Source organism: Drosophila bipectinata, chromosome 3R, assembly GCF_030179905.1.
Source record: "Drosophila bipectinata strain 14024-0381.07 chromosome 3R, DbipHiC1v2, whole genome shotgun sequence".
Lineage (NCBI taxonomy): Eukaryota > Metazoa > Arthropoda > Insecta > Diptera > Drosophilidae > Drosophila > Drosophila bipectinata.
The window spans coordinates 9,894,238-9,920,769 of NC_091739.1; the positions used below are offsets into that span (position 1 = coordinate 9,894,238).

A 26,532-nucleotide genomic window follows, 5' to 3' on the forward strand; every position below is an offset into this window, starting at 1 on the left:
ATCGATAAGAATATCCATTCTTATCAATATTTTGACCATTTTGTTGGTCACACTACCACTAAAAGTTTCTGTCCCAGAGCAAATGGCAACACTGCCGCGAAATTTGAACTATGTTGAGATGAAATTGATTAATAAAGCTCTTTGCACTAAAACATTTACGTAAATACTTGAATCTGTATTTTTCTTTTGTTGATTAGGAGATTTGAGGGGAGTCCCCGCTAATCTGTCATTCTGATATCAACAAAATCTTCTAAGTCTCCAATCCTCCTGAGGGGTAAAAATTCTTAAGTAAGGCGGCCAAGTGAGATTAAAATGCCCACAAAACACTTTTATAATACTATTTAGCAGAGCAATAGTTTAAAAATTATAATTTTTTAATATTTCTGGCAACGCTGCTCGCTTCTGCGCGGGACAGTTTGAGATAACTTTCAGGCCTTGCTTTTTGAGGGTTGAATGCGGCTCGAATATATTCACCGAAGGCACCACAGAGAAACCCCATCGACGCCCATGCGAACATATGGTTAGTGCTGATTTTACTTGTATTTCCATGGAGCGGCTCTCTGGTTCTACGCTTACGTGCAACTTCCAGGCCCTGCGTCAACTCCAACGCCGACGCTTTGGTTAAGACTTAAACTTTTGAGCATTTCAGTCGCGTTTCTAACGTCGAAGAGTCGTGTTCCATTACCAAATTGAAAAGGCGGAAGTCGCATTTCAGCGAAGCAGAGGCTTACTGCACATTCTGTTCAATTTAAAAAGTGTGTTTACTTGTGAAGTGCATATTTTCACTCTTGATTGTCTGCATTCCCGTTACCAAGATTCGCTTCAGTGATTTTTAACTACAAGAGGCAAAAAAGATTAGCAGAGTGTGATATATATGTATGCGAAAAAAAGTATTGCATGCCTGGGGGCTGTGCGAAAATATGAAAATAAAAATCGATTGCCAAGCCACAATAATAAAAATACTAAATCGCCTATAAGATAGCAACTTTGATTTTATGTCTATTAAAACCGTTAATCAGGGTATCCTTGTCTAATTACGTTGACATTCAGAGAGCTATTAAAATTTTATTTGTATATACATATATATGTACTTAGGTGTGTGTGTGCGAGCATGAGATCATCATTGGAACGGTAAAACTGTAAAAGTAAAACCGCACTGCCTTCCTGCCTTCCGGTATGCAATACTTTTTATCACGCCTCAATTTCTCTCCCCCAGCAGAAGTCTAATCCAATTTGGCCTATGACAATACAAACGAAATTTCTTCGCTACGCATTATCCAGGTGCGTGTGCGTTTAGGAAAGGAAAGAGACAGGGCCAGGGAGAGTGCGAGTACCAAAAGCGATATTTCAATTAAAAAGCTAGACCCGTGTGTGTATGTGACCTACGAAAAGTTGTTGAATTTAACAACGAACATAAACATAACATCAGTTTGAGAATAAACCCCTGAGGAGAGTTTAAATTGTATTTCTGGTACTGGTTCGGCGGCAGCAAAATCATTTCCCTATGATTGGCTCATTCTGGAATCTGTGCAGAGCGTGCCCATCAATGCCGGTAGACAAGGTGAGTAATATGGCCCACTTTTTTACACAAACTTCAGTTAAAATGCATATAATTTAAAAAGCTTGGGGCAGAAACTAGTTCGTGATTGAAAACGCCACAACAATTGAATATTATTTCCACAAAAGTCTATCAGGATTCTTGCTTAATGGTATACTGTTAGCCTCTTAGCCCAGTTTCAAGTTGTGAACAATCCAAATGGTTTTGAGTGAACCCCTCGTTTTGGTGTGCAGGGGTCGGTTATTGCATACTTGCAGGCGTCAAATGAAAAGGGGATGCAATGGCTCCAAAATAGGGTGATTTGCCATGAATTATGACTCGCTCGAATAAATTTCAGGATTAGGGTGAACCTGTTTTATATTAAAAAATGTTTTATTACATGTTTAATCCAAAGGGACAGTTGTCATTATTAATCATGAACTGCGCTGCGGCGGTAATACCATAAAAAATGTGACTATACCTTCCTTAAATGGTAAAAGAATCTTTCTTTGGCAAATATTTAATAACTGTCTTTCAACTAACAAATCATAATAATTTATTGTCATTAAATCGCGTCAACTCTTTATATATAATAAATAGGTAAAAGAAGAAGAAGCAGGAAACGGTTCCAAGGAAAATGAAAAAAGCTGGACAAAAAAAAGCACAAAATCAATAGCATATGGCATGTGGCTGACTGGGACCCACAGCTATTGCCGGCCGGGGTGCCACATTGTAGTCGCTCCCCGGGTTCTGATTCCCACAAATTTAAGCGGACCCGGTGCCGAGGCCGAGTACCTGTCGTTTTAACTCGGCTCTTTTCTCATTTTCCAGTGGATGTGGGGAAACAGCTGATTCATCAACATGCCGTGACAGTGCTATAGAAAATGTTTTTCTGGGGGAACCTTAAAAGCATTGATTCTTAAACAATATTAAGCAAAAAATTTTATTATTTTAACAATTAGTTTATTTTATATAAAAAAAAATATGAGCAAAAAGAAAGTCCAAATTCCCTCAATCTTTTTTAAAAAATTATAAATAAATCTGAACTTTTCCTATTTATACAAAAAAAGGGTGTTGATAATATCAATAATATTCATATAATTAATTAATTTAATAAACTGCATTTTAGACATATTTATTTTTTCCCATGACGCAGGAATGTTAAAGAATCACTTTCATCCGTTAACTAGAGAGTCCCCGCGCATGTGCAGTTGAAAGAAAGCGAGAGAAAGCTGAGCAACTGAGCGAGAGAGTAGCAGGCCGGCTTTTGTTCCAACTCCAATGTGATTGTTTGTTCTATCTGCTAGCTTGAGCCATATGACGTTCGAGCCAAATCGCCTTGCGGTATTACATCAGCGGAGGGCAGTCAGACTTTTATATCGACGCCTTTTCCTCCCACTTCCGGCGTACCCCCCCGAAGAAGGAACTACGCTAAGTTGGTGGCATTGCCGGCTAAGTGTCGCCAGCAGGTCGTCGGTTGCATGCTACACGCTTATCGATTCAGCTCGCATATGGTTACCACCGTATTCCTAATTCTTAGTCACTCTTTGAATCGATTTCTTGACGACTTGCAGTCAGCTGGGCGTCGCCCTGTTATAGTTTTCCACAGCTCGTGACGACTTATCTCCCACTGACAGCCGCAGCTATACACACCGCTTTGTTTCCTCCTGTCCTCCTGCGTTTATTCAGTCCTTTTGAGTGGCACTGGCAGCGGTTAGACGTCTTCTTTCCTGTCGTTATCGTATTTCTGCAGATTTCTGCGGGTCGGAAATTGAAACTCTCTCATAGAAATGTTGAGAATTGGAATTCGTTGTATTATAGAATCTTAAATATTTTGGCAATTTTTAAAGAACTTAAAGCCGAATAGGCCTTTTCTTTGAACATGGAAGCTAATTCAAATAGGATCTGCAAATAGAACATCAATCAAGACGCAGGGCTTCAAGTACCTTCTATCTGCATCTGCATCTGCATCTAGTATAGTTTAGTCTAGACTAAGTTGACAAGGTTTTTATTGGGTATAATAATACTCTAAGAATATCTAAGACCAGAAATTCATCGATCGGACAAGAATTGCGTATGTTATGACTTTTTTTCTGAAATAAATGCATGCTTGTATTCTATAAGATGTCAAACATATTTGAATTAAAAAGAAAACCATTTTTTAGCTTCAATAAGTTTCTTATTTAATTAAAAAGAAAGTCGGATGGGGAATGTCGGATCTTACAGTAAAATCACTAGAGACCAAAACTTTTGCAAGAATTGTTTCTTGTGCGTATTTCGTTGAAATCTCCACTTCTTGACGTTTCTTTTTCGGAGAAGTTTTCTAATCTAATTACCCGTGGTCAGCATCTAGAATTTAGTAAATAGTTTAATTAAATCACATATATGCGAATTCGTATGTAAGTATCCTTGTATGTCAGTACCCGTGTGTATACTTCTGTTGATGGGTAACCACTCTTGGTTACTCTTGGTATTGATTTTTTTTTCAAGATTAAAATTGCACACGAAAGCTACATGGTCATGAAATGTCTATCAAATGGTTCTCATCAATGTCAGGCATAGCAGAACTTTTTCCATTAAACCAGAAGTTTTACAAGCCCGGACCACGCGTCGTATACGTTATATGTGCATTATGTTTCGGATTGTTTTATAAAAATTTGAACCTTACATTACATATATGGAAAAAAAATAATCGAACAATCGAATAGGTTTCTGACAAATATTTCTATGCATTAAAATGAAATTGGTCTACCTTCTGTAATACGATGATATAGTTAAAGATATTAACTTCCTTTAATATGTTTCCAATTATGAGTCATTTTTAATTGATGTTAAACACCGGCAAATCTCGTTAATTAATCAGAGTAAAAAGTGCTTGGTTTAGGTCCGTCCTACTTTGCTTCCATTTTCGAAGCCAAACACAGCGGCCACGTTTCAGCCTTGCCCCATTACGCCAACTTTCCGGCCATCCCCAGTCGGTTCTCAACCATCCATCAGCATCCTGTGTGAGCAAAACTGCCATGACGTCGACTAACGTATTTCAATTTCAATTTTCTGCCTTTGAACTAATGCAATTATTATAATTTCCTTTCGCCAGTGAATGGATTACAGGGCCCAGCTAACGGCCTGTCAGGTGCCATATGCTGTATGTAGACGGGACGATGTCTACCATCGTTGCACTGATGCAGTCCTAGGCGAGGGCACTACCCTGTTCTACCCTGACACCATAGGGGTCTAAATCTTGGCTGGCGACCAACATCGAACCGCTCATGCTGACATTGCTGAACGTAATTTTGGCCGACGGTCTGACACCGAAATTTTTAAAATATATTTAATTCAATGACTGAGACAAGGTTTCTCTAGGAAACTGTCCTTAGTTGCTCGTCCACTTTTTCATCCCTCGGCATAGAGATTCTACAAAAGCTCAGAGCTGCTAAAAAGTTAAATATACGCTTTGAGTATTACCGCGTTCTACGCTTTTTTTCTTATCCTGGCCAACAATTCACATCCGAGTATTATGCGTTTAGCCAACGGGAGGAAAGGTGGAATGGAAAAACTTTTGTTTGAAAACACAATAGCGTAAAATATTTAAGTGGCCATGAAGGGGATTCCAGTTGGAGAAGAGGGACCATTATACCCCTCATTTGACCCAATTTGCATATACATAAGTAATGTGTTAGTTTTAGCTCTTGGCAAGCAACAGAAAAGTTTTTGCCAATTGGCTGGGCCCACATGAGCAATATTTAAAAATGGCTGTGATGTCAGCTCAACAGGGAACGTCCCGAAAGCGATAGACAGTAGTTTCATAAATACTCATAATAAATATGCATTCTTCTAGAGTTCCTTGGATCGGAATCCTCAAGCATAAATGGTCTTATTTGTTGGGAAAAACTTAGAACTAGTAGTTCAGTTCAGTACAATTTTATTAAGCCTTGGTTCTTAGCCGATGAAGATATTTAAATAGAACTAAAGACCCACCGAGGACATCGGCGAACGTTCACCCAAGCGCGTGCCGCGAAAGACAAAGCGCGTAGACGCTTTTGTAGTTTTTCACATGAGTGCTTTAAGCGCAGCACTCAGTGCAGATACTCACCCACACCGTGCCATCACTCACCGTGGCACTCATAAAATGCACTCAAGCGGTAATCGCTGCACACAGCGCACAAAAACTAAAAACGACTCAAAGGGGATCGAATTTCCATTTAATTGTTTGGTATTGAATAACGCAAAGTAACCGGTGCAAGTTTGCAGCAGAGGAAAATTAAAATGTCGTTGCAAATACTTCTACATCAGTTGCCAGTTTTCTGTTGCCGTCTAAGATATTTGAAGTTTGGCTCAAGGGCTGGAAATATATCCTAGCATGGATATTTTTTCGTCATTTTTTTGCTTAGCATTATACATATTTTATTCCAAGTCAAGTCTCTAATCATGTCTTAAATATCTATGGAGTAAGCAATGCAATCATGTCCTGTAGCTTTTAAAACATGTCATATTACACATGTATTTCTAATTCTCTCAACGGCAGTCTTTTTTGTTGTAAAAAGAAGAAAGCTACATCGACAGGAATGTCACCACTAAGCTGTCAAATCATGCCAAAGCCAAGCATTCCAAAAGGTGTGCTCTTACATATGTAAATAAGTAAGTATGAATAGGGATTAGAACTGAAAAGCATAAGACTGCGGTTAGTGCAGACTGAAGGAATCGGAAATGTATACATGGAGTGTTTTAAGAGTCTTAAAAGTGTAATGTTCCCTTTTTTACCACTGTTTCCATCTAAAATTGTCCCTCAGTTTTAAAGGTATCGAGTTCAAACTTTGAAGTCATCTTTGCACGCATTATACCGAATTTGGTTGATACTCAAATTCCTATAGGAATCGATCAACTATATCTGATGTTTGCGATATATGTATGTATATATGTATGTAATTCTATACATTCCATCCTTATATATCCTTAACTAACGTAATTCTTAATGCTTACATATAAATTAAAAATCTGAAAATGTAAACATTCATATTTTCCTTGCCTACTTTTAAGGGCGCCTAGAAGTCCATTAGTAATGAAGAGTACAATTTTACCGTTATTTTGCATATTAAAACATTCCCGAAGATGCTTTAATTTGGTAAGAATTTAATAAAATTTTTAAAAATAATTAATTGAAACGAAGCGCCCTCCTCCTCGATTCTCATAGGTTGGACTTAAGCAGGCCCAAAAATCAGAAAAAAATTAATTTTTTATTTGTTATATTTTTTGTTTTTTTTTTTCTTGTTTGCTTTTGTTGTTGTAGTTATAATTTCTTATTTTGTTGTTGCAATTTTTGTTGTAAATTTTGTTTTTGTAATTTTTTTTTTGTCTTTTAAAAAATTTTTTTTTTTTTAATTTTTTTGTGTTGTTATTTATTTTTGATAATGGAATCTTAATGCCCAAAAAATATCGTCCAGAATACATATACCCCAACCGATATTATCTTATAAAATAAACTGTCACTTAACGGCAAGGGTTATCAGCTTCGTCTTCCCCCGAAGAAAGCTTTAACCACAAAAGAATTCCACCAAGAATTTAATTTTCAAAAATTTTCGCTCATTCGAATATATAAGGTCTGAAAGGTACAAGAAATCGTACAAATCAAGTCTTTATGAAGGAAACTTTATTTTTGATGGACCTCTAGATCAAAGAGTATCCAAGTTTTAGCTTTTTTTACTCGTGTTTTATAGAAAGAATATTATATGCGCAAACCCCATTAAAATCCTTGCAATGTCTGTACCTTAATTTCCACTAATTAAATGTTTCTCTGCTTGTGTTGCGTGTTCCTTACCGGAAACATAATCAATATTAATGGTTATGGAAGTAAGCAAAGAGAATGGCGGTCGGTAAGATGGCGGTCATGCACAAATAACGTGCATTTTAAAATTTAATGCACGCTTTACTCGCTGCTTAGTTTAACTGAATTAATTTTCTGGTTATAGAGAGTGGCTTCAAATTTTTATTCCTCTTTTTTAATTTTCTGGATCACCATCAAGGTGTATATTTTCAGTGAGACTAGAGAGTGTCAATCTGTGTCCGTCGAAATGACTGCTCTGACGTGTATCGTTTTACGGTAGAAAGCAATTAATTTGAGGCAGAAGCGTAGCTCCTTTGGGCGAATGCTGAGTGAACTAATTACCGTGCCCGGTCACTCTCCGGCTTAGTCAACTGCCGGGCGTCTGTAATAGAGGGTCGGGGTCAGGGAGCGGCAAACACCCATTCCGGGCATTTCTTTTGTACTTTCAGTTTACGAGACTGAGATCATAAAGGCAGGCGCACGCATGGGCTACGTCCCTGCCTGGCAAAACGGTGTCAAATGAAACAAGGCATCGTAAACAAAAAGTAAACAAACCCAGAAGGGAAGGCTGTCTTCGAGCAGAACGAAGCTTGTACTTGGATACCCTTGCGCTAAGTCTAAGTCTCAGACTTTTAACTTAAAACATATAAAATGTAAAATAGATTCCACGTGTTTAGTAAACTTTAATACATTATTCAGACTTCACCTTTTATTCTAGAGGAAACTTTAAAGTCCTACTGCCTTCCTACATAATAAAATATTAAACCACACAAGAAGCCTTTTTGAGGCTTTGTGCTTTGAGGTGTCGTCTTTCTGATTTGCCAGCATAAAACTTGAAAGGTCCTTTCGACTAGATTAAGCACGCACATAGATTTTTCTTCATCAGCACACTCACTCACGCCGCTGCGGTCGAAGTCATGGATCTACGGATTATAGTGCAGCGAAAACTGACACTCAGAAGTATCTGTAGTATAAAAGCTTTAAGCTGCAACCCATTTCTCAAAGCCACCAATTTTCTTTGGCATGCCTTAAAAATAGAACACCTATAGATACATTATTTATTGGACAGTAAGGGCTCTCACTAAATATGTATTGATCTACTTACTATATATAAGTAAAAAGTCTTGCTGGCATCTACCGGTCTATGAATCATTAAAGAGCCGATTACCTCTATTACTACTCGTATTATATTCGGGCAAATGTTGGTAAAACGAATAGGTTCTGTTTTCAGACCCGCTCTTTCTAAACCTTAAAGACTAAAAAAGAAAGATTTATATTTTTATAAATAAAGCATCTGCCAAGAAATTTATTGTTTTAAACAAAATTTTGGGGCAGACTCCTACGGGAAATGAAGTTAGTTATAGTTATTAAAAATTAACCAATTCGGACGCATTAAGATAATAACATTGGGTGTGCTGATTCATAAGTGAATTTTCTTAACCTCGTCGGCCACAACTTTACCTTATATGTGTTAGTTGGCGAATTTATAAGGAAGACTTTACCATCAGTGATAAATAGTCCTCCATGGTTGTGGCACGTGTCTTGATACATGTCATGATTCTACCAACCCTTCCAAATCTTCTGCAGGGTGAACGATGGCGACGCACTAGACGCAAAAACTGCCATTTTAAATGACATATGAGCTCCCGTAGGCTTGGGAATACCTCCGGCGGCTCACTTAAAGTGAGTCTTTACTACTAAAATATTCACAGGTTGCCTGCCGATGAAATATTGTGCTGCCAAGGGTGCGGCAAGTCGATTCAGTAGTGCCTTCCAGCCAAGTGCGTTTGAATCGATAACGATGGCACGGAATAAACTTCCGAAAGCGCTATTTAATTGGAATATTGATTGAATTAAAGTGTATGTCTAGAGTCCAGACTATAGAGTCTATAGTCAGGCATTTTAAAAGTTTTTAAAATGGTTTGTGAAAGCTTTTGAAATGCTGAAATTGTATGGAAGAAGAATAAAGCCTCTAGGGAAATACCTTTGCCAATAACTATCCGATTCTTAACTGGAAAACCTTCAACAATGTGTAGCAGAATGGTGGAAAATCGATCTAGAAATCGTTTAATGTATTTCGCTTGAGAATCAGATGAGAATTGGGGAACATATAGCCATCACTGTGGACCCTATAGGAGAAAACCCCATTTTCAAGGGATCCCATCACGAAAACTGGACAAAAAATCTAAAAAATATTTTTTCTCAGGATTTTGATGCAGAATGGTGGAAAATCGATCTAGAAATCGTTTAAGGTATTCCGCTTGAGAATCGGATTAGAATTGGGGAAGATACAGCCATCGTTGTGGACCCTATAGGGGAAAACCCCATTTTCTAGGGATCCTATCACGAAAAATGGACAAAAAATTGAAAAAATATTTTGTCTCAGAGTTTTGAGAATTGGGGAAGATACAGCCATTACTGTGGACGCTATAGGGGGAAACACCATTTTCAAGGGATCCTATTACGAAAAATGGACAAAAAATCTACAAAATATTTTGTCACAGGATTTTGATGCAGAATGGTGGAAAATCGATCTAGAAATCGTTTAAGGTATTCCGCTTGAGAATCGGATGAGAATTGAGGAAGATACAGCCATCGCTGTGGACCCTATAGGGGAAAACCCCATTTTCAAGGATCCCATCACAAAAAATGGACAAAAAATCTAAAAAATTTTTGTCTCAGGATTTTGATGCAGAATGGTGGAAAATCGATCTAGAAATCGTTAAGGGTATTCCGCTTGAGAATCGGATGAGAATTGGGGAAGATACAGCCATTACTGTGGACCCTATAGGGGAAACCCCATTTTCAAGGGATCCCATCATGAAAAAGAGACAAAAAATCTAAAAAATATTTTGTCTCAGGATTTTGATGCAGAATGATAGAAAATCGATTTATAAATCGTTTAAGGTATTCCGCTTGAGAATCAGGTGAGAATCGTTGAAGATATAGCCATCACTGTGGGGCCTATAGGGGAAAACCCCATTTTCAAGGGATCCCATCACGAAAAATTTACACAAAATCTAAAAAATATTTTGTCTCAGGATTTTGATGCAGAATGGTGGGAAATCAACCTAGAAACCGTTTAAGGTATTCCGCTTGAGAATCAGATGAGAATTGTTGAAGATATAGCCATCACTGTGGACCCTATAGGGGAAACCCCATTTTCAAGAGGTCCTAAAAATGGACAAAAATTTAAAAAATATTTAGTCTCAGGATTTTGATGCAGAATGGTGGGAAATCGATGTAGAAATCGTTTAAGATATTCCGCTTGAGAATCAGATGAGAATTGACAAAATATAGCCAAGATATAGCCATCTCTGTGAGCCGTATGAGAAACTATATCCTATAGCTTTCGTATAACTGAAATATCGAAAAAAATGTTTTGTCTGGATCTCTTTTTTTTTAAGTTTTGTATAATAATGCATACTTAATTTAATGCTTGCTGCACTTTTTATTTGCGTGCCGTTGAGCGATTATTTTTTACAAAAGTAGACCAGAATTACTAGGAGACAATAAACACTGAGACGAGGTGTACTTTTACTCAGGCAAGGGGAAAACAATTTACTGTCGGCCATATAAAATATTGACTGCCATTGCTATTCCACGACAGTGTCCTGAAACTGTCTGTTGGATAGGACTGTCGCTGCAGCTGTCTTAGCGGGTTTGTGTGCGAGAGCTTAACCCAATTTACAACTTACATGTAATGATTTTTTCCCGACTGTTTAAGGCTCACTTCGATCGATAGGAGTTGGCTTGGCCATAAGTTAACTTCCAGTTGAATACAAACACTAACTGCTGAAGTGGCAGAAATATTCGTTCTTGCAAAAATAGACCATTAATATGGATTTTTCTATAGCTTTTGTAACAATTATCAAGTGGGAGTGGGCGGGAGGATTGCCGCATTGAAATGCGACAAACCGCAATTTGGCTGAGAGCCCGAAACTGTTTGAATAACTGGCCAATTGGGTCTGCAGTCCGACCATGGAAAAATATATGTACTGTGCATGTATGTATTGCCATATGTGGATGTGGCTAGTTTTTTGTGTGGCTAGTTGTGGTATTTGCAGTGCGTTGAAAACCACGAGGTAAACAATATCTCTGCGGTACAATAAAAAATATATTAACTTTTAGTTTCTACATATGTAATTGTAGCTTTAATTACTGAGTATTTATACTTTTTTAAAACGAATTTTTATCCTTTCTTATAGCAGCTCCACTCGGAATATCGGAGCACTTACCGTTGGCATGAATTTACTGGTAACTCGAGGCCAGAGGTTGTGCGAAGAGCGCCAGCCCCAAATCCAAGTCAATTTGTTGGTAAGTGACAATGAAATTTTTCTTTAGCTTTATTGTCACGGACTTTATTTATTGATTTCGAATTCGTTCGACTCACGATGGGATTTGTGCACCTGCAGGTCCAACAAATGAGCCGCCACTGCCCCGACGGAAAAAATGTCCAGAATTAGCATACAAATCGCACGAGTTTATTATAGGGTCTGAATACACGGATGCACGCCGAGATGCCAGTGCACATCGCCTGGCGAGGGTAAGTTCTTAAGGGATTGAACAATTTTATTCAACTATGACAGCAATGAAATGGTTACAATATATGTTTTAGAACAGATTTCATTTCATTGTAAAGGAAGGATTTCTATACAGACACTGAAGAGTCGTTTATACAGACACTCTTTGAATTACTCTAGAATATTCATGGCATAGGGATTTAATTCTTCTTCTATTCAAAAGTTGAAATGCCTTTTTTTTAATAACTTTCCACATATTCCACATTAATTGCATAAGAAAGCCGTTGCCTTTACGATAGAGTTGGCATTGGGGTTATGGCATTTAAGCTGCGGTCCTCATAAAAATGTCGACGCTCTCAATTCCACAAAAGAGCAGGAAAAAACATATTTTCCCTCTAGTGTTGGTCCTCTCCTAGTTTTTCCGCTTCTCGATTTCAGCGCTAGCCTAATTAATAACAAGGCACAAAGAGGCGTGCATTAAAAGGGCATTAAAACAAGTATATGTGAGTCAAATTATGAGCCTGTGCTTAAATTATTTTGTCTATGATAGCTCAAAGAATCAAAATTTAATATTAAACTATTTTTTTTTGTTGAATATGTGCCAGGGCGCCCCTGCTGCTTCTGTCTGTGGCACCTGCAGCATTGGCGTATTAGTGAGAGTGCTTCTGTTGTACGAGTATAATGTAGCTCATTCCGGCCATACATAATTAATAGACTTCACCTTGTGACGCACGTCAACACAGCGTATGCGTAATATTAATGGCCAGCTAATTAAGGATATATGTACGGTTATACACAAACACACTCATACATGTTTCATGTCCTGTGCTCATCTGTCTATCTCTTTCTGTATCTCTCTCTCTACACGCAGTCGGAGGAACGGGGTACGCCTTCGCGTCGCAGCAAATCGGAAGGACCCCCCGTAGTGCCCAACGGACGCACCTATCCCATTTCATCGGAGGTCGATGGAACTTCGAGAAAACAGGTAAAAATTGTCAGATGGATTGCACTGTCTCGCAGCCAAGCACATGGGTGTCTAATAGTCGTATATTGCCTAATCTAACCTAACACTTGGATATGTATTCTGAGTACGTGTTTTGGGTGTTTGTATGAGCAAGTTGCGCGAGTTCCTTAGCATGCATAGAGCACTTACTGATTTTTCTGAGTTTACTTGGACCTTTTTCCAATATGTATGTCTACATAGGGCATTATAATATTCACAGAGTCTCCAGAAAATGAAAAACCATTAGGAATTGGGTTAGTTGCATCGCTTGGGAATAATAAGTTCTACAATAGATTCTAATATGAATAGAAAAAATTAATAGAGTGTTCTAATGTCAAAAGAATCAAAAGAGTCTAAAGTTTATATTGAATTTAATATTAATGTTGCTGTTTCAATTCTTTTATCAATTGTGTAGGGCGTGTTTATTGTTAAATAATTTTGTTACAAAATTAATATTGTATATTGTAAAGGGACGATATGTCAAGTAGTATCTACATGTTAGTTTTTTAGTTCTATTTACTTTTAACCACTTTCATAGTAACATGAAAGTTGTCTACAACTTTTTAGTTGTTTTGTAGATAGTTTGTCTACTGAAGAACATCATTTTGAGCGACAATTGTCTCTCCACTTGTAAATAGGATGAAGTTTTGTACTTCCATATATGAGTAAGGTAGCATCTGTCTCTTTCAATTTCAAATCTTTATATTTTTGTGATTGTAGCAGCTTTGTCTTCTGGAAGTTAGTTTTCCCCTCTTAATGTGTTTTGAAGTTATTTCCGGGATTTTCTCCCTAGCACTCTGGCAACGCTAGGATTTTGCGCAATCTCTTAAGGCTTAAAAAAGGTGTAGCATACATTTGAGGGTAAATTTCATGCGTAGTATGTATTACATTGATTTTATTGTTCTTTTCACATTATATTTTTCCCTATAATTTAAACTTTAGTTGCGATTCGTTAAAAAGGGAACTTTAAACTTTATCGATAAAGAAAAACGATTTTCCCATTCCTCAAATCATTAAAGTTCTGTTGAAATATTAAAATGCTTCATTGAAAGATTTGGTATTAATGGCGAATTAAGTCCCTTTTAAACTTCCAACTATATATTTTAACTGGAATATGTTTTATATTAACATATTAGAATTAAACCAATTAGAAATAATTATTTTAAATTTACCATTTATACTTGTATTGTGTGTATTTCTTCTCTTTCTTGTTCTCTGTTTCTCCACATGTCACTAATCCCGGTATATTCTTCTTTATGTATACTGTGCTCTTGCTCCCTGTTTCTAAAAAAATAAAAAAAAAAAAAACACAATTTATAAAAATTAACTTTTAAATACTTAATTGCGATCATGCAATGCTTCTCGTTCTTTTTCATTCTCTTTTTCTTCCCAACTTTTGCGTTATGTTTTTCTGATCTTATCTTTCGCAGGCGGGTGAGTCAAATGGCGGGATATTGAAAAAGACGATCACAAAATTGAGCACAGAGTACCGCCTGCAATTCGTTTGGCCCACTGTCCGACGGATTAAGGGCGGTGGCGATGCGACGTCTAGGGCCGCTGCCGGAGATTATCCGCGAAAGTCCATATCGCTGGGCGCCATTCGGTCTGGTGGCCAGAGTCACGCTCCGAACCCGAGTCAGAGTCAGAGTCAGGCCCACAGTTACACACATCACACGATGATGGGTGCCGGTGCCGGGTTGCCAACGGTGCATAAAAAACGAACAACAAATCAGAAAGAAGGTGCGACAACAAATTGTCGTCGCTAAGCATTTATTTCACATACGTACTAAAAAACCAAAAATCAAAGTGATGAAACAAAAATTCATTTCCTAGTACCGCATAGTTTCTTTCAATACTAATATATGTACGAATTACTAAAAACAACAATTTTGAAATTCTCAATTCTCAAAAATTTGAAGCGTACTAAAAAAATATTCAATTTGATTTGAAATCTTTTTTTTTTATTTACATAACCTACCAAACTAATTTTGCGGAAGATTGTATAACATTTTATTTACTAACCTTTTTGTCGAAGCGTAAATGTTGAAACTTGTTTTATTTATTTTTTTAAGATTTTCAAATGCAAATTTGTGCAGTGGCAGCAGCATTGAGTAAAAACAAATACCTAGAAATCGCATTTCATACTATATAACGTTAAATAGTGTTGGTACAAAAATATAGCTTTTTCGATTTCGATTTATTCAACTTTTTACAACTGTCGCATCAAGACAGAATTGACAACTAATCGAGTTTTTTATGAACACGTCGTCGTAAATTTGGCCTACCAATATAATCTATAAATATGTATGATACAGTGCTCTCAACACCTAAAATAGATACTTTTCCTTTACGTATTATATCGTACATTTTATACTATACTCTCCCATATTTTCTGTATTTACAAGCAAATATTTTCTTTTCCGCTTTTCTGAGTAACGACATTTGTTTTGATTTAAAGCAGATGACAGAAACTGACAGTTCTAACATTTGTTTCATATAGAACGAAATTATGCTAAATTCCCCTGAAAACTAAAAAACTTAAAAAGGTTTAAACTTTAAAAACAATTTAAAAAACATCTTTTTAGCCAAAAGCTGACGTAAGTGTTGAACTAAATTTCGTTTTTATTAGTGCTACAAAAAAACCAAAAACTATGTATTTGTTTTATTGAAAATCGTAAAATTGCGTTGGCAAACGACAAATCGATTGAATAACCATCTGGCTCTGGAAAAGGATCTGCTTTCCCCAAATGCGAATCATACTAGTCGTGATGCCAATGCAATTTTACTTTGTCAATTGATGAGTTGAAATAGCAAAGTGTAGTCGGAGCATGTTGTGGCCGCAGGTTGTGCGATAACTTTTGTTTATAAAAATTGAAAGCATAGGACATTTTATGTTGGTTTCGTTGCATGTGTGAAACTGAAAACTCAAAACCAAGCGAAATTTTATATAGTATCCTGCATTATTCCAGACAAACATTATTTAATCTACCAACATGGCATCGAACTTCAACATTTGTATATTTTGGTTTTCATATCATTAGTTAGGCTTATTGGAAAATGCTTAGCGGGGGGTTAGATAAGCAGAAAATATTTATTCGAGCTATCATTGTGGCCGGGCGTCCAAGTAGGTGACGAACCGCATCCGCCGTGCGTCAAGTACTAACAAAATTTACAGTGCGAGCAAAGCGCCATAGGTAAGGCTACGGTGTGGAAGATCTAAGCGCTAGATCTAGAGGGATCTAAGATGTAATATATATACATATGTGTACTCTCCATTGCGCAAATCGTTAGAGCATCTGCTTCTCAGACGCAATTAGTGGCTTCAAGTGCAAGTCGCTGCTTATTCTTGGCGTTTATCGAATCGTTGTGCATTGCCATAAGCTTTCGTAGTGTATGAATTGGACGCAGTGCTTAATAAGAATGAACTATAAAAGAGCATCCAATACAAGGATTCATTAACATAAAAGTTTCACAATTGGTTTCAATTTCGTTCTATATTTTAAAAAACCCAAGCCCCGAAATTGTTCAAGACAAATTTTAGAAACACCCCCAAAAAATTTGTAGGAAAAACTTGCCAAAAACACACTTTAACCACCTAATCAACACATTTTTCCGTTCTCTACTCAATGCCAAACCAGCTCAAGCATCATCATTTGAAGTTAACATTTAGTATTCACCTTTCCGCAGTAAAACATCCCAAAAATTAACCACTCACATACCCTCTCACAAAGTCCAACCATCAGGGCGCTGCTTTCGGCTCATTTATTTGCTGTACGATTAACAAAAAATAAACTCCTTGTCTTTGAGTTACATTTAGCGAAATCGAGACACTTTGCAAAACAGTTTCTTTTCACTTTTATTTTCCTAATGCATTTTCTACAATTAAATTATTTGTTTTCTTATATTAATGTAATCGAACACTGATGCCTGCCATCAGCCATTATCCTGTATAAAGTATAAACCGATTGACTATGGATTGCAGCATTAAATTTCGTATTTGTGTGCTTTCAGCTACTCTACATGAGTTGGAGCCCTTGGTTAGCGATACGGATGATAGAAAAACGCACGAGAAGTATGAACATTTGATTTACCTATCCCTAGTCAGCCCTAGTCAGATCAAATATCTCTCTTCATGAGCTTTTGTCATTGTCATTGTCAGAGAAGGCCCTCATTAGCCCACCCAAAAATGCAGCATCACACAACCATTCAAACCCCCTGTCATCCGCACCTGCATGTTGCAAGAGATGCATGCTGCAGCTATAGAAAGGGCACAGCCGTCCATTTCGACAATATGTCTCCGAAGACAGACTTTTTGTACAGTGGCTAATGGTGTTCCGATTATTGCAGGCAAGTGACCATTGTGGAGCGCAAGATTACCTCGCGCCCGTTCTCGCAGGCCATCGACCAGGAGCGGCTGAACCATTTCATCACGAAAAAGGAGAACTTTGGCTTCGCCGATGCCGCGGATGCCGCCGTTGCCGCTCTCAAGGATGAATTGGACAACCGCCAGCCGGCCACCGAACCCGGCCAGGTGGTGGTTATGAACGGCACTGCACCTCCGCACTCTAAACCGAATTTAGATTTGTGGTTCAAGGAGATGGTAGAGCTGCGTAAAAAGGCTGGCGAGTACAAGGTGAGTGAATAGTTTCATTTTAAATACGGCAGTCTAACTTGTGTTACACTTCACAGTGCCGCGGATGGGGCATAGAAATCGATCCGGACTTGTACAAAAAGCAGAAGGATCTCTGGGATCAGGTTTCAAAGCGCAGCTCACTTTCAGCCCTATCTCTAGCGTCGTCAGTTCATAGGTATTTCCAGACATTACTTATTAAATAAAATGTTTCCTTAAATTCCAATGAAATACTTATTTTCAGACCTATTACGAAGGAGGAGAAAGACCAGGAGAACAACAAAAAGTCAACGCCGTTGCAAAAACCGCAAAAGCCTCGAGTCCCCGGGCAGGCGTTCTTGATTGATAATAAGGATGAGATATCAGCACTGCCAGCACGATTTAGCAATATTCGTCATCACCTTGAACGCACCACTGGTCCGGGTGAGCCTCAGAAGTAGTAGTAGTGTAATATATTCTGAAAAATTTATTTCCCCGAACTGTAGATGTAGAAGAGGGCGCCCTGTTGCCTTCGCCCACGCGTGAGAAGCTTATGCCCGCTATTACAAAGCGAGAGTCAGAGTCTCAGCGCGGAAGTCCTAAGAAAACGGCTTTATCGCGACATGGGTCGCCTCAGAAGGGAAGTCCCCAGAAGGGCAGCCCCAAGAAGGTCTTAAAATGTGAGTAACCATTGGTCGCCAAAAAAAAAAGAATAAAGAATGCATTTAGTCTAACTCCAATACCGATTCCAAAGTTCAAAATAGCTAAAAAGCAATAGTACTCCAAAGCAACAATGACACAAGTACACAAAATGCACTCACAAGTTACAAGTTCGGTAACCCACAATACGTATACGCCCCGATGTCTACTACTTGATTTGGTTTCTATGATTTCCTTTTGCAATATTTTGCTCATAATGCTTCTATAGTTTAGTTTATTGTTTCGGCGAAAAAATAAGGATATTTGCAGTATATCCTTCCCAAGTGCACTGAAGAAATCCTGTAGGGCTATGAGACTGGTGCACAATTTTTATGTAGTTGGTTAAATTTATTTTTTGTTTTTTAAATTTCCTCAAAAAAACAGTTGTTAAAATTCATCTTTCAGATTTTGAACACATTTTAAGGGATTCAGAGTTATTACGTGTTACAGGCACTTTACAATTTGAAGAAGTATTTTTAATCCAATTAAGTAGATTGCAGGTTGATTAGCATGTAAATATATTCATGTTTTGACTAAATGCGGCCTTACGAGGTAAATCCCATTCTACATAAAACATCTAGAATTTTGAGGCACCTCTTAATCCCGCATTTATTGAAAAATGTTTCGCTTATTCATTTTGCTTGCTTTGCAATATTTCACAAATATTGCAATTTTGAAAAGGAAAATAAATGGCTTGGCAAATATGTAAACAGACTTTAGTTGAAAGCTTTGAAAGTGAGACATACTGTACCACCATTTGATTGTTAGAGCATTGGATAAGTGTACCAAATCTTGTAAAAACTTCACCCGAAACACCCACACCATGTCACTATTAGAAGGGGCTGTAAGCCCCTAAAAACCTAATATCTATACAACTATTTAGCTAAATGCGAACTGAAATTAAATCATGAAAATCGTACTTTTATCATCACTGAAACTGCCACCACCACCACCAATCAACCATACGAAATACCGATAAACGAAACGTAAAATCTGTATAAACCGAAATCAAATCCGAACTCAAAACCATCCTCATCCGTATCCTGAACCCGTATCCGCGTCCATATGCGTGTCCATCAACAGCGCGCTCACAATCCGTGGGTCCGGGCGTGGCCGAGAATGAGTCACCAAAGCGCCAGATCCGATCCGCGAGTCAGGCGCCCTCGAGCCGCAAAAAGACGCCGACAGCCGGAAGCGGCAGCGAACGCAAGGCACGCCCATGTAAGTAGCCAACTTAGAGGAGGCAGGCCATAAATTCCTATAACCAAAAATCCAAAACTCGACTACTCAGTTAGTTCTGTTCAGTTCAGTTGAAGTGGAGCGATGCGATGTGTTTCATTTCGAGTTACTTTAGTCCTAGTTTGCGTACGTTTCCGTCATTAGTTTCCTTTATTTCTTTTGAGTTGCTGGTTTCGTTCAAGTTTTGAGTTCCATTAGTTGATCGATCACACCTCAAGTTTGTTCCTTCTTCTACCCAACAAGTATTTCGAACGACCATTTAGTTGAGTGTTTAACGAAATTAATTAAAAACCTTAGATTATATCTAAATAAACCAACTTTGTTTGACTATTTTTTTGTTAGTTTAGTCCCTGGTGATGCAGTTTCTTGCTCCTCATTTTTGATTTGTTTTCCACCTAAATTGAAATCACTGTTCTTTTTATATTGAAGCGTTTGATTGGTCTTTCGACTATATTTGAGTCTATAGTTTAGCATGTTGAGTGAACCGTACTAACAAAATAATAAACTAAACTAACTTAAAAAACCAACTAACTACTAAACCAATAACAATAAATTACCTGTAAGTAAGTAAAGAAACATTAACAAGTCCAGCTCAGTGTTGTGTCTAATCCGTTGGAGTTTTTATTTGCTTTCCGTTAATCCTTAACTAACATTAAGTGTGATATTGTTGGCTTAAGTCCTAGATATTTGAGAAATGTGTTTGTAATACCTTAACTATGCTCTCAGGGAAACTAACCAATTGTATCTAAATTCTACATATGTTCAACTGTTGTTTTTCGGTTTTATTTTTTCGGAAAAATTCCGTCTTCATTTTGGGTCCTAAAGCCAACAATGTATGACCCTTTATGAAACTAGCTTGATATAAGTAGACTAACCCATTGAAATTGTTAACACACCCAACCAAAAAGATAGACTTAACGTTTAATACCAGCATTTCATATTTAGTTTAGTTGGATTCTCATTTTTTTAAACGTTGTTTTGAAATTTTTAATAGCATTCTCACCCCCATCGCAATCCAAAATACAACATTTTTTTAATAAAAATACATTTATTCATTTTTTCACGTGCGTTTTGTTTTCGGTGCAAAAAAAAAAAAAAAAAAATACATGCAAATTGAAAATGAAAAAAACCATAAACCATGGTCGAAATATACAAACCGAAAACTGCTTACGTTCTTATAGCCACCCTTTCCACAACATTCCAATCCCGCATTAAAAGTAGTTCCCTGCCACCGCCCAACGGTAGAGTAGCCTCAGCGGCGCCGTCAGCAAGTGCAACTTTAACTGCAACTGCAACAGCGGCACCCACTCGGACAGCAGCAGCAGCATCCGCCGCAGCAACAAAATCCGCATTACATGCTAATCAGCCTCATGCTAATCAATCACATCCACATCCGCATGCCAAAAGCAGCAGCGCCACTAGGCCAGTAAGCGGCAACAAAATTCTGAAAACATCGGCATCCCAGCAGCAACAGCAACTGCAACAGCAGCAAATGCGTAAGAAAGACAAAGATAGATCCAACATTAGTTGCTTGGGCGTTGGTTCTAGTAGTTACAATGTTGATGCTGGTAGCGGTAGTCAGGCAAATAGTGTCAAGCATCAGCAGAATAAGCAAAAGCAAAACCAACTGCAACAGCAGAAGGAACAACAACAACAACAACAACCACAACAACAGCAGCAGCAAGAACATAAAGTGCAAAGGTTGCAACCACAACCGAATACGATTGCAGCCAGTACAGCAGCAACATCGGCTCAAAATCCCACACGGCCAGCAACAATCAACATCAAACGGCTATCGGTACCAGGTCAGGATAAAAAATTGGCTGAAAGTGAGTAAAGTTTCACCGAAAACTTGCAAAAAAAAACTATCAAAAATCAACAAAAACAAATAAAAAAACTCAAAAAATCTCTTCAATAACCAAAAACTAAAAAAAAAATTATAATACACGGAAAATGCTGTAAAATGGTATCTGATGCGCGAAATGTTTGTGTTGCCACTCAAAATTATTTTACGAAAAAATATGAAAAAAGCTATTAATAATCTTACACCTTGGCCAAAACCCGTATGTCCACAATTAGCGAAAATCTAGTTATCATTTACCAATTGGAATCAATTTTCGGTCCACCAATAAATTGACGTTTCTGTATTTTGTGTTTGTGGGAGCCCTGTGGAATAATGTATGTTTCCTTTTTCTAGATTGGCATTAGAAATTGTACAAAATATTAATATAATTCAATTTGTGTTAAAATTGTTATTGTTATATTCCACTGGCTGCCTGTTTCAAGAATCACTCTATATGTTAAAATATTAAATCACTAAAAAATACAGAAATACAAACGAAATTAATAAATTTTAATTGCTAGCTAATGTGATTACTCTTTAAGAGTCAATTGCATTATAATGTGTTAGTTGTTGTTGTGTAGATTGTTTTTAAGTGTTGTATTCCCATCGTGTCATACATATATGTCCTTTATAGACTAGCTGTGATAGCGTAAAACGTTTATATACGTCTCATTATTTTAGACATTTGTTTTGTTCCCATTTTCAAGTGAAATCTCTCTCATTTTGTACATACAATGCATAATCAAAGACCCTCATTAGAGCCTGTAGTGACCCCTTGTTTAAGTTTTATTAGTCCTTGACAATAATACACTAAGTAACACTCAAAAAATATTTGATCTGTCTGTCTGTGAAGATCCATTATCTCGGGGAATATGATCGCATTGCAACTTAAACTTCAAGTCCCCAGTTTTCGACTCTTATACGTTGGTTTCTAAGCAACTACGCATCTGAATTTGCCTCTCAAAAACAAACAAAATATACAAAACCCGCCTCATATCAATAAGTTGCAATTTCTGTTGCAACGTAACTTAAGTTCAACAATAATAGACATTAGATCTTACGCCCATTTTCGCATTTAAATGTTGCGTGTCTAATTGTGTATTTGTGGCATGCCGTTTCTCGTATTGTGCGCTTTATAAATTAAAAAATAAATATGTGAAAATCTTAAATATCTTTCGTTTATACTAACAATTTGTTGCCTTTTAAGCTTCAAGCTTAATATACTTCAGTTCTCTAAGTTTGTCTTTTTGGTTCCGAATATGACTTAATTTCAATTTTAGTTAAAACTACTAACCAATAATACTCAAACACGAAATATGCTTAAAAGCAAGAGGAAATTCAATAAAGTTGAAGAGCTGCGGCATCATAATAAAATAAATCAAACATAAAATGCGCCTATAATAAAGATAATTCCATAACTCATGACACTCCACGTCGTTTTCGATTTCAAATGTATAACTTATTTTTGGATATTTTGCCAAATCAACAGACGATACGGAGGATGGTCGTGAGACTGCCATTTCCATTTCCAGCTGCAGTCCCCAGCCGCCGGTACCGGAAGTGCCCGAGGAGCCCCTCGTGAAATCCCCGCCTGAGCCGACGCGCGTCAAGTCTCCGGAGCAGATCATAATGCGTTCTCCCGATCCAGTCAATTGGACCGTGCCCTTGGATACTGGCAAGACCTTCACCGTCACGCAGAACGTGAAGGATGGTAATGTCCTTGGCTAATAGCAATTTCTTTTATTTAATGGGTTATACGATTTAAATAAAAATTTTTAATACGCAGGGGAAAATTACAGCCGACCTCAGAGCGAAATTAAAGCGTCGACTCCGGTGGAAAAGCCACCACCGCCACCGCAATCGGCACCGCCACAACTAACCGAACAGGCTAAAATGGACGGTAAGCCATTAAGCACGCTTCAATAAAAAACGCAAAACTTCCATAAAAATCATCAGCAAACCCAAATGAAGCCGCCAAACCAAACAAACAAAAAGTCGAATCGCTTTTACAAATCTTAATATATATCAACGTATTTAAATATATGTATCTGTATATGTATCTGTATGTATTGCTATTCACAACCATCATCCGAAAGTCTATGAATCGAATCATCGATTGCCAAAATCCAACTCTCTCTCAAAACCAAAAGCATCACCAGCCAATCAAGCCAATCTCGAAAAGCATAATATAAAGCAGTTTCCCTATCTCTGTATCAAGTAAAAAAAAAGCAAAAATCCCGCGAATTGTGCAAGCCAATGCAATCACATAGCGTATCCAAAACCGTAGAATTTTGCGTAACATAAACACTATTTCCACAACTATCTCCCCTCCCTCCACCAAAAACCGAACACTGCCGTCCCGCCAGCATGGAAGTCGAGCAGTCCTACCACTAATGCCGGGCTCTACGGCAAAACCTTGACGCCACATGCCACGCCCACCGGCCAGCCGGGCGGAGCGGTGCGCTGCTTTGTCCAGGATCAGCAGCAGCCACAGTCGGAGTCGACGGGCACGGCCCCCACCGCCCGTACCACCGCCGCTGAGGTGCTTGAGAGGGCCCGGGACCGCTTTGATCGATTCTGGGGCAGCAGCGCCACCAAGGAGGAGAGCGTCTAAGCTCCGGACGCAGCAGGAGGCCTTTTTGTTTTGTTCAGTGCTTTCGAAGTGCAAAGTCAGTTTTTACAAGACAGTAGAGGGCCCTTCGCAAGGAAGGCAATTATGATACGTAAAGGATAAATTCGATACCCAAAAATATACGAAAACCATCTATACTTATAAACTAGACGGATTTATGTGTGACCATTATATTTCTCCAAAGAGTATTGATTCAATAATTTTAATTTATATAGATTTGTAGTTTCATAAAAGATTATTAAATAAATATACAAGAAATCAGGTAGGATTTGGTTTTTATGATTTACCTCAATCGATTAATTTCTAAAAATTGTATTCTTAAATTTGAAAACCTATAAAAACCCGACTTTTGCTTTTTATAGTTCTTCTTCCCTTCCTTTAAAGAATTTATTTTTGATAATTTGATTTTTTGCTTGGAGAAATGTGGTTCAATATAATTAGCTTGAATCTAACGTAACTGCTTATACTGCTTCAAGCGAACCCAATCAGGCCAAATATCATCTAATGTTTTACTGTTTGGCACAACTAATACTAAAACAAACTTGTTTTAAAAGACACTTTCACTGCCTCTTCCTAAAACCCACTCATACCATCTAATAATGCAAGCTTGCATATAATACCGAGTGACCTTTGCGATATTTCGATGCTTCAATCACAAACAAAAATGGGACAAACATCACCGCAAAGACCCGTCCAAAAAGTGACATTTGACAAGAGATATACTTACAGTTTTGTAACTTTCAATAGTGTATTTGGGTAATGCAAAAAAGGTGATTTAAGCCAAAACGCTGATCCGTCAAAGAACTAACGTCGATAATAGACTTTGCACATAAATTAACAAATAACTGAAAGTAAGAATAATTTAAGATACTTGATGGCAACAAATGAAAATCCAAACAGGAGACACGCAATAAGAATATATAAACTGAAATGCTTTGTAATACTGTGGACTAGTTTCTGGAAACCACGTACTTTATAAGGAATCCTGCTCCCACACTTCTATATAGAAAATGAGTCTAAGAGGACCTTTAAGAACATTTAATGTTGATATAGAACATGTGTGAATCATATTAACTTTTGAAGAGTAAGGGCTAACACCATAATGACAAAATGCTTCCGAAAGAGCAATAGCTTTGAATAGAGGTTGGGCTGAAAAGTAATCGTCCTCGGCAAGAAGTCTTTTTTAATAAAACTTTAAATACGTTTCAAAATTATCTAATTTTAGTGTATATTAATGCAGTTCTTTTTTAACATATGGTCTCATTTCAAAACCAAAGTTTGCAGAACTTTAAAATATAACAGGTTCCACTATTCCTATTAAAAAAAAAGTTTCATCATGGACGATTACTTCTCAGCCCACTCTTGTACTTCGTTATATTTGTATGTACCTTTGTTTGTCTCTCAGTGTAGATGCCATTTCAATAAAAGCAAACTAAAAAGTAAATGTTTTGAAACACTTTTGTTTTGCCATGGGAAAAACTGAATAAAAAATCAAAAGACAAAAAAAAACATGGTAAAATTTATTGCAAGCTGAAGTTCAAATTTCATACCTATAAGTTCTATGGTTGACTTCAGTACTGAGCTTAATTGTTGCTTATCTATATATATTTTAATACAAATCAATGACAAGGAAACATGACGGGGCTAAAAAAGCTCTCTAATGGTATTACAGTTGAATATATTTTGTATGTTTTTCATGAATACCCCTGTTTGTTAGTTGAAACCAATAAGTTAAACATTATAAATACATACATAGTTACGAATTATAATGATCCAGTGAAAATGGTGGCTTATTACGCTCAGCTAGAAACTGTCACCGTTTGATCCGCATGAATGTATTAGTTAGAAATAAAAAATATTCCAAACAACACATTTTCGGGCAACATATAAAAAAAAACCAAAATATAGCAACCACAAATAGGAAAAACGCACTCACTCTTACCGAATTATATGTCCAGTTGCAGTTCAATTAAAAGAAAATACAACCGGATAGTAGGCTGTCGAACACATTTAGTTTTTTAATGAACTAAACAAATTTTAGGCAACTTTATTATGAATCTAAATAGGAATTAACTTGATATATATTCCAGCTTCTTTACAAGGAAACAAAATAATATCGAAAAACTAAAGAAAACTACACCCCGATTCGGAAAAGGCATACCACAAGGGCTTTAATCGATTTTTATAGACATTTATATGAAAGTCAAAACAAACTTTTTCATTTTTTCACTCACAAAGCAAAATAAAATAAGGATCAATAAAATCAATTTTAAACAATGAAATTTAAACCTAATGCGCCTACAATTTTAATGAATTAAAAGCCACGAAATAAATGCAATAAAACGAGTAATGAAGCAGCCCAATTGAACGTTTTCGAATTGTCATACAGAGGCACACCAAATAGCCTTGATAGAATTGCTAAAAACAAGATATATGTATTAATATAATGAACTTTGACAAAGAAACCAAATCATATTGAAAAAGTAAAATTAAAAAAAAAAACCATAGAGAAGAAATGCAAGTGAAGGTAAAACTAATTATAACATTATATAAATCAAATAAATGAAAAATGCATATAAACGTTTTAAAAATTGTGTTTTAATTTCAAAATATAAACCCACAAGCC

General features: G+C 37.1%; 1 protein-coding gene and 2 long non-coding RNA genes across 12 annotated transcripts; 1 reads left to right on the forward strand and 2 right to left on the reverse strand.

Annotated features, from left to right (window-relative positions):
* Nucleotides 1-637: 637 nt before the first annotated feature.
* LOC108121045 (uncharacterized) lies at nt 638-26,497 on the forward strand. Of its 9 annotated transcripts, none has more exons than XM_070280867.1 (16): nt 638-755; nt 1,220-1,561; nt 11,567-11,675; nt 11,774-11,904; nt 12,753-12,866; nt 14,315-14,624; nt 16,896-16,956; nt 17,232-17,517; nt 17,574-17,692; nt 17,759-17,937; nt 18,000-18,173; nt 19,276-19,413; nt 20,613-21,260; nt 22,764-22,985; nt 23,061-23,174; nt 23,641-26,497. In XM_070280867.1, exons 2-16 carry the CDS (start codon nt 1,505-1,507, stop codon nt 23,886-23,888), a joined length of 2,910 nt encoding a protein of 969 aa, XP_070136968.1. In that variant the 5' UTR covers nt 638-755; nt 1,220-1,504; the 3' UTR covers nt 23,889-26,497. The 9 variants fall into 9 exon arrangements, with proteins under 9 accessions (XP_070136968.1, XP_017090440.2, XP_070136971.1 ...); XM_017234951.3 differs by having other exon boundaries at nt 11,570-11,675; XM_070280868.1 differs by lacking the exon at nt 638-755 and adding an exon at nt 1,130-1,145.
* On the reverse strand, nt 2,682-6,171 carry LOC138926700 (uncharacterized). 2 transcript variants are annotated; one of them, XR_011443309.1, is made up of 3 exons: nt 5,631-6,171; nt 3,762-3,886; nt 2,682-3,294 (listed from the first exon to the last, which is right to left on the reverse strand). It is a non-coding gene; the product is annotated as an uncharacterized lncRNA (long non-coding RNA). The 2 variants fall into 2 exon arrangements; XR_011443310.1 differs by lacking the exon at nt 5,631-6,171 and adding an exon at nt 3,961-4,166.
* LOC138926498 (uncharacterized) lies at nt 13,659-15,479 on the reverse strand. The gene is made up of 3 exons (XR_011443057.1): nt 14,907-15,479; nt 14,057-14,168; nt 13,659-13,991 (listed from the first exon to the last, which is right to left on the reverse strand). It is a non-coding gene; the product is annotated as an uncharacterized lncRNA (long non-coding RNA).
* Nucleotides 26,498-26,532: the final 35 nt, after the last annotated feature.